Raw genomic sequence first — 8,912 nt, 5'->3', positions numbered from 1 at the left:
GGGTATGCTGTTGACACAGCATTAAGAACATGAGCAAACACAAGAAGAAAGCTGTATTCAGGAGTGGCAACTGTTGCAGATGGGGTGGCATGTAGGGTTCATAGAGGGAGTTAGTTTAGGATAAGCTGAAACTCCATAAAGTGGGCTGTTAGAGGCTTAGAATGCCAAACTGTTAAATGTGTAGTAATGTACGTGAGGAGCAAGATGCAGAAAGGAGTAATGAGCCTTACACTAAACTCGAGAAGATGCTTATGACTATCAATAAGAGCCCATCCTACAAACCACATCAGAAAAGTTGTGTAAAGGATAACACGTAAAGCTTCAACCTATCAAAGAAAACTCTGGCCCTTAACTGATGGCAAGAAACGGGGCAGCTTATGCCTACTGTTCTGTCATACAATCAAGGGATTATTAGCCACATTTCACTAGATTGGTATAAAATGACCAGCGGCATGAGCTTTAGGATTAAATCACAATCTTTGTTCTCTACGATGGATGTAAGTGTCTCTCTCCTTGCTCCCACCCATGCATGACAAGTATCTTGTCTATTAAAGGCAGAATGTGTGTATACCTAACACAGTTTGTTATAAGGACTGAGTATGGGCTTTTTATCTGGACAGTCTTGAGCTTAAATCCTGGCTCCCCTCTCCCACCCCTTATTTTCTAGCTGTGGAAGTTTAGACAAGTTATTCAAGTTTCATACCTAGAGTTATATGTACTAAGAAACCCCCCAAATTTTTTTTTGCTTTGTTTTACTTGCTTTATTGTGGTAGTATCAGACTGAACCCAAAATGTCCCCAGGGTATACCTGGTTTATAGGATTCTGTTTGCTACAGTTGAGAATAAATATGTAGTTGGAATATTACATAATGTAGATAATCCTTTCTTGATACAAATAACACAATGCAACAAGGGATCGCTTCTTAGTTGCCACGTGGAATCTGAAACTCCATTAATAAAAATATTGCCCCTTATAACATTAAAATTAACTGGTGATTCCTGTACTTAGAACGGCTATTTTACTTACCCATGCAGGATTTTGTAGCATCACTCATTAGTCAAGGGAAACCACCATTGATTGGGTTATGCAGATCTTCAAAATGTTAACACATTTCACAATACAATATAAAAAAAATCCTGTTAATATGACCACCAGTATTATCAGAACAGTCTTTATTGAGATGTCCAGCTCACAATGACAAATACAAGTTTGACAGAATTCTAATTTTCATTTGAAAGCTACAATTTTAGTATTTGCAACAAATGTCAGGTTAATATGACAGATTCATACTGTTCATTTTTAAGAAATGTCTAACCAAATGCCATAAACTTAATAACCATAGTTTGTCTTAGTCACCTGTCCAAGTAAAAATGCTTTTCCATGAAAAGTTATTTCAGACTACAACAGACATAAGAGCATTTCTGCAAAAGAACCATGTTTTGGTATGCAGAAATGCTTTATAATATAACTCCCATTTTATCAGATTATTAAAGATGTGCTCAGGACGGGGGGGTAAAAAAAATTTTATAGCTTCATTAAAGACACTTTTAAGTGAGACCACCATTAAAAAAAAAAAAAACATTCAAATGCATGGAGGTGAAAATGCTATCAGTATTGCTAGCACAGAGTGCCGCCCCACCCTGGTTTATGCCTAGGTGACAGTTCTGCCCACCATTCATGCCAATGTCAACATGTGAGTTGACACATTCTGCACCCAACTCTGTCAGCTCCGAACATTCCAAGTTTCTCCTATTCTGTGCTTTGACTTTTCATTTTCTTAAGACTGTCTTTTGAAAATATTCTTAAAATTTTAATGTTCCTGGATACTTTTTTTCCTCTTCTTTTGAGGTTTGTGTTTTTTTGGTGTGTCCTAGGAAATCTTTGCCTAATCTAAGGTCACAAAAATTTTGTTTTCTTCTAGAAGTGTTATAACTACTACTTTTAGGCCTATGTCTTATCTTTAGTTATTTTTTTGTGTATGTTGTGAAGGGCAATTTTTTTTTTTTGTATAAATACCTAGCTGTTGGTACCATTTATTGAAAAAAACTGAAAATGGCTTATTATCGCCTGTAAATGTTATCAGATTCAGTTTGCTAATATTTTCAGGGTTTTTGCTCTTCAGACCATGAGGGCTACCAGGCTGTAATTTTCTTGTTTTATAATGTCTTTGTCAAGTTTTAGTATTAGAACCCTGGACTTATAACAGGTTGGAAGTATTCCCCTGCCCCCTCCCCCCCCCCACTTGTCTTTGAATAGTAATATTTACAAATAAAACCACATGGAACTAAAGTTTTCCTTGTGAGGATATTTAATCATCTCAATTGCATGAACAGATGTGAAGCTATTCAAGTTCTGTCTACTCTTGTCAATTTCAGTGAGTTTTATTTTTCCAATTTTCCATTTTGTCTAAGTTATTGAATTTACTGGCATGAAAAACATCATAATTTTGCATCCTTTTAATTTAGGTAAAAGCCACAGTGGCAACTCTTCTTTCATTCCTGATATTAGTGACTTGTAATTTCTCTGGTTTGCCTGAATGGTCTAATTACAGATACCTGGTTCTCAAAACAAAATCAATATGTCAGCTTAATTTTCTCCATTGTTTTTCTGTCCTGTATATGTTGAATTCTACCTTTTATTATTTCCACCTTTCTATTTAATTTGGGTTTACTTTTTATTTATCTAAAATATACATTAAGGTAGAACCTTAGACCACTGAATTTGTACCTGTTTTGTTTTCTAAATCCATCCTTTTTTAACAATTAAAAAAACCTGATTCCTGACATAACAGAACAAACTAGAAATCAGTAAGAGAATGCTCCCTGGAAAATCCCCAACTATCTGGAAACCTAAGAAATAGATTCCAAAAGAATTCAATAGTCAGAAGAAATGTCAAAGCAAATTAGAATATATTTTGAAGTTAAAGTTGAAAATGCAGCATATCACAATCTGTGAGATGAAGCTAAAAGATTACTACCTAAGAGGGCCAATGATAGCATTAATTGCTTGCTACAAAAAGAGATCTCAAATCAACAATCTAAACCTCTACCATAAAAGTAGAAAAGAGCAAAATAAGCCCAAAGCAGAAAAAAGGAAATGAGACAAAATCAGTAAATGAAAACAGAAAGACAATAAAGTAAATGAAATAAAAAACTGGTTCTTCGAAAGACAATAAAATTGACAAACTTGCATCATGACTGACAGAAAAAAACAAAAGTTACCAATATCTGGAATGAAACAAGTGATAACTTCAGAGCTTGAAGACATCAAAAGGATAATGAGGAAATACCATGACTGCTGCACACAAATTTGACAGTTTAGATGAAATGGAACAATTCAGCAAAAAACACAAACTATCACAAATCACTTGTTGTAAAACAGATAATTTAAACATCCCCATAACTATTAAAGAAATTGTATTTCTATTCCCCCTATCCTGCCCCCTAATCTCCAGGCCTAGAGAGTTTCATAGGAGGATTCTAATATTTGAAGAATTATTAACACAAATTCTATATAATTATACAGAAAATAGAAGAGGGAACATTTCCCAATTAATTTTACGAAGTTAGTATTACCCCAAAACCAAACAAAGCCAGAAAAACAAAACAAAACAAAAAAACCCATACAGACCAAAGCCCTTAATGAACACACACAAAAATCACAACCAAGCTATTAGCAAACAGAATCCTATAAATCAGGCATAACCTGGAAACATTTTGGGTTCAGTTTGATACTACAATACAGCAAGCAAAACAAGCAAAAAAAATTTTTTGGCTTTCCCAGTGCATATAAAAGTTCTATTTATACCCCCCTTTACCATATATTCATCTGTTTTGATTTCTTAAAATCAGATGGTATTTGTCTTTCTCTGATGGACTTATTTCACTTAGCATAATACATTCTAGCTCCATCCACATTGTTGCAAGTGGCAACAACATTTAATTTTTGATGGCTGAGTAATATTCAAAAAGAGATCAAACCACAAGAGACTTACTGATAGAGAACAAACTGAGGGTTGATGGAGGGCCATGGGTTGGGGGATGGGTTATGGGTACTAAGGCAGACACCTGTGATGAGAACTGGATGTTGTATGTAAATGATGAATCACTGAGTTCTACTCCTGAAACCAATATTTAAATTTAAAAGTTATATTTACGCTGTAATCCATTAAGTGGGCAACAGCATTAGGTCTAAAAAAAGTATGTATCTTAAAAATAGCTTATTGCTAAAAAATGCTAACCATCATCAGATTTCAGTGAGTCATAATCACTGATCACCATAACAAATATAACAAGGAGAAAGTGTGAAAGTATGTGAGAATTATCAAACTGTGACAGACTCAAAGTGAACCAATGCTGTGGGGAAAAAGGGTGCTGGCAGACTTGCTGGGTGCAGGGTGCCCCCAAACCTTCAATCTGTAAAAAAAAAAACACGCAGTTACCTGTGAAGCATAATAAAACAAGGTATGCCTCTACATAAAGAGAATTATAGACCATGACCAAGCAGGGTTTAATTCAGGAATACCAGGCTGGTTTAATATTCACAAATTAAGCAATGTAATTCATTAACAGGCTAAAGCACTTACATGATCATATCAATCAATGCAGAAAAAGCAATGAACAGAATTCAATAACCCATCCATGATAAAAGTGACCAAACTAGGAACAGAAGGAAACTTCTTTAACTGGATAAAGAATATAAACCAAAAAAGCCTATGGCTAACATTATACTTAGGTGGTGAGAGACTGAATGCTTTCGTCAGAATTTTGGGGAAAAGGAAGATATGCCAGCTCTCATTATTTATACCACACAGTGCTGGAACTTCAAGCCAGTACAGCAAGAAAGGGGAATAAAGGCCCACAGATCAAAAAGGAAGAAAACCTGTCCTGATTTGCAGACAACATGATGGCGGGAGTGGTTGGCCTATTTGATTACCTCACTGTATCAGAAGAGAATGGATTCTCAAGTTTTTCCTTTTGCATTTGTTAGGGTACATGAAATGCCCAAACAAACCACCCCCCCAAAACCCAGAAGGAATCCTTTTCAAATGTTTGACATTCTTCCTAGAAATAATTTTCTCATGTTGTGCATACTGCTCACCGAGGTGTGTCTTAAATTTATTATGTACAATGAACACAAATGTTCAAACTGTCAGAAAGGTAATATTCTGGAGCCCAACTGCCAAGACTGGTATCTTGGCTCTGCCTCTAACTACTATCACCACAGACCAGTCTGGTAACTTTTGTGCTCAATTCAATTTCCTCAATTATGTAATGCTGATCAACAGTACTTACTCAAATGTGAAAACAGATGCAAATACGAATAGCCTCTGATGTCTAGAAAGAGCTCAGTAAAGGTTACTTATGTTATTGCAGAACTTTAAAGGTCCCTGACTCTCCCCTTCATGTCGTCTTCTAATCACAATATACTGACATTACTCATAAAAATTTAATATGTTTGAGGATTATCATCAAAAAGCATGATATATATGAGACAAAAATTAAGGAGGCAAATAGAAAATCTGAGGTAAAGAAAATTAGTTCAGATGTCAAATATTCAACCTCACAAGTTATTTATCAAATGTTAGTTAAAACAGCAATGAACTACCATTTTATAACTAGTAAATCAGAAATAATAAAACTAACAGCCAGTGCTGACTGGGTTGTGGTCAACAGATATGTGATCTTACTGCAAGTGTGAACCGACAGAACTGTTTTGGCAAATAATCTTCAATACATTTGAAAGGAAATAAAAAACTCTTGTCTGTTATAGGTGAAATTAGACTTCCTGTAACTCGGCATTTATAACTTTGTCTCCCTCTCCTCCCACAGTGGACAGAATGAATTCCAGATTCAGTCCTTTCCAGTGTGTCCCATTGTATCAGTTACCTAGATGTTATCTGACATCCTCAGTTGTGTATGAGAAGGATGAGGAATGTTAAAGCCAAAGCCAAGAACCATAAGCATATATTAGGGAAAGGGTAACATAAAGGAACTGAGTATCAAGAAGGGATACAGGGCCAAAATAATATACTCAAGATCAGATTAGATCATGCGAGCGCTTTCAAAATTCAGACTTTGGAGACACTCTGGTGATGCAGAACTACACATAGTAACCAAATGGTGTTTGTTAGCGCTTCTTTTGAGTTCTCAAAGGAACTTCAACCTTTTGACCTGGAAAGAAGACACTAAGATATATAATAATCATCAAATTTTGAGTTCTTTCGGTAGAATGGATGGATCTATTTATATATTCATCAGACTCAAGGAAAAAGATAAATTTGGTTTAGTCTGCTGGCTCCTACATTCTCATTCACCAACAGACTGTTATTAATTGGATTATGAAAAGGCTAATAACAAAAATCTTTGAAAACATGAGGAGACTTAATGCAACATACCTTCTCCCAGGCTTCTATTAAAATACTACTGAAGATTTTTTAAAAACTTAAGATTGCACAGACCAATTACTAAGCATATAGAAACATGATCTCCAAACATCATTAAAATGAGAGAATCTTTCCAAAGGTTTCCCATCTGGGTCTCAATCAGGGCTCTGCCATTGTATCTTCACAGAACTAACAACAAATAGCTTGGTGCATGCCTAACAGCTTCCTGTGTGTTCCCTTTGTTGGTCCAGACACTTGCTTTATAATTCTTACCTAAATGACTTTCTTAACAACAGAAAACACATTAATATTACCTTAGGAATTAAACTAAAAGCTGACTATCAGCTATATTTATCTTATAACTTAATTCCATCTGTTTCTTTTTATTTTTAGCTTTTACAAACAATGTACCACCAACCAGGTATCTCGGGCTCCCTAGTATAAAGAATTGTGTAAGAAAAAACATTTGAGGACATGCATAAAATCACAATCACAGTAATTGGACCATAGTTACACTGATTAAGAAAAGAGGCATCTATGTTCATTTATAAGTGATTACATAAAGGAAGAGAAAATACAGGTTAAGTAACAAAACAACATTACATTTTACATAAATAAGTAAATCCCAAGGTCTTTATGTTTAAAAAAACAGGTCAAGGTAAAGGAGTAAATCTGTACTTTTAGCTTCAAAGGTGGTCATTTGGGTCCTTTTGCCTTGGATGTAGTTTCCTTAGGAATCTTTCCATTTTGACACTGAGTAAATCTGGCTACTGTAGAAACACCATCCACAAACTTGGTTTTGAACAGGACATTTGCATTGTTGAACATACCCTCCTTTAGGGACACCACAATGAACTTGAGGGAAAAAGAAAAAAAGCATAAAAGGTATTTTGTAATTTGAAGTAAAGCACTCCTGTTTTTATTCTGGGACTAAGAATTGTCTAGAGATATTTTGATTTTATTTCTTTCAATGCGTGGCTCAAAGCAAATGCAAGTAACAAATAGTTATAATATTAGGCACCTAAATGAATTCTAGCTTTCTATATTTGGGTTTTAGGAGTCTTAATTTTACTTTGAGTGCTTCATTACCCAAGTTTACTATTTCCTGCTGGTTGACTGCTTGTTGCTATCCTCTGCAGCTGGCATCACTGTTTTGTTGCTAGCTCTAAATGCTCTGGTGAAATATTTTTCTTTGTGATATTGCAAAAATATCAAAGGCTACAAGTACCCACAGCACTACCACTAGTCAAATGGAACACTTATAGAATTCAAAATAGGCACCACTTCACTGTTACCTGGTAAAAATGGACCATAATAAATAAGTCTACGCTAACTACGATTAAGTGAAACCCCCGAGTTGTACACTGCATTATCTATATAACCATACTTGGCAGCCCCAGCTCCTGCAGCAACAGTTCAATAAAAACTAACTCTTCTTAAAGGGGCTTTTCTCTACTTCCCACCCAGGAAAAATGACGAGTACCCCATCAAGTACCACATGATTTTCTGATGCCTAGGTATGTTCCTAAGCCAGTCTTCCTTTGTGTATCCTTTGGCAGCAAGCTAGAGAAAATAATGACGTTAACCATATTTAATTTCTAATTATGAAAAACTTAGACTCTCCCTCATGATACAATCAACAATTGTCATGCCTGGCTCTTTCTGTAACAGTAAACCAAACCTTCTTTCCTTATTCGCATGTGCATATATGTAAATAATCACTGTATATTTAAAGAGATACAATGCTTTCATGTTCTTCAATCCTAAATATCTTCGTATTGGCCATTACTAAAGAATAGTTTTTGAATAAACACATACTATACGAAAACTATCACGGAGACATTGTCTTCCTGGTTCTCACCTGAGAATGCGTGAAATGAGTCCGCAGCATTTGTCCGATGTTTTGGGTGTGAGAAAGGTCCAAGGCTGCATCTACCTCATCCAGGATATAAATTGGAGCAGGTTTGAAGAGGAGCATGGACAATATTAATGACAAAGCCACTAAAGACCTAAGAAAAGACCAGAAGAAAAGTTATCAAAATTTGATTTTATCATTTTTTACCAAAATACTGAAGCAAATCTGCTGTCCTTTTATGGATAGTGCAGATTTAGCTGAAAGACTGCCATGGAAATAATTTAAAGTTTCAAAGTTCAACACTTTTGTTGGTATTAAAATGTTTATTTCAGCTTTTCAGTTTTTCTCTTCAAGTTTTATTTTGAAACTTATTTATCTTGAAACAGGTTTACATTCTTTCCCGTCAAATAATCAGGATTTTATAATTGGCACTTATCCTTAAGGAAAGAGCATGTTAATTTTTTTCTTTCCTTCCCCAGTTGCTATTAGATGCCTTGGTAGCAGGCGAGTAAAGTCTTAACAAGTATATAGTCAACAGCTACTATCTTTGTAATAGTAGAACTGGTTTAGGTACCCTCTTTCAAACTTTTACTATGTCTGCATATGTGTGCACGTGTGTGTGTGCGCGTGCACACACACACACTCTTTACTGGCACCATTTAAGAGTAAAT

At 35.2% G+C, this 8,912-nt stretch overlaps 1 protein-coding gene across 2 annotated transcripts in view; it reads right to left on the bottom strand.

The window, feature by feature from the left end:
- Window positions 1–1,156: 1,156 nt before the first annotated feature.
- SMC2 (structural maintenance of chromosomes 2) overlaps window positions 1,157–8,912 on the bottom strand; it is a 69,946-nt gene continuing 62,190 nt past the window's right edge. Inside the window, exons 24-26 of one of the 2 annotated variants that reach the window (XM_045042636.1) lie at window positions 8,248–8,395; window positions 7,065–7,241; window positions 1,157–4,416 (exon numbers count right to left, since the gene is read on the bottom strand). In XM_045042636.1, the coding sequence (XP_044898571.1) occupies window positions 7,083–7,241; window positions 8,248–8,395 (307 nt within the window). In that variant the 3' untranslated portion in view covers window positions 1,157–4,416; window positions 7,065–7,082. Of the gene's footprint in view, window positions 7,242–8,247; window positions 8,396–8,912 lie in introns of both variants that reach the window. The other variant, XM_045042635.1, reaches the window with a different exon arrangement.

This window comes from Felis catus, chromosome D4 (genome assembly GCF_018350175.1).
Source record: "Felis catus isolate Fca126 chromosome D4, F.catus_Fca126_mat1.0, whole genome shotgun sequence".
Taxonomy (NCBI): Eukaryota; Metazoa; Chordata; class Mammalia; order Carnivora; family Felidae; genus Felis; species Felis catus.
This window is presented reverse-complemented; position numbering and strand designations above follow the sequence as displayed.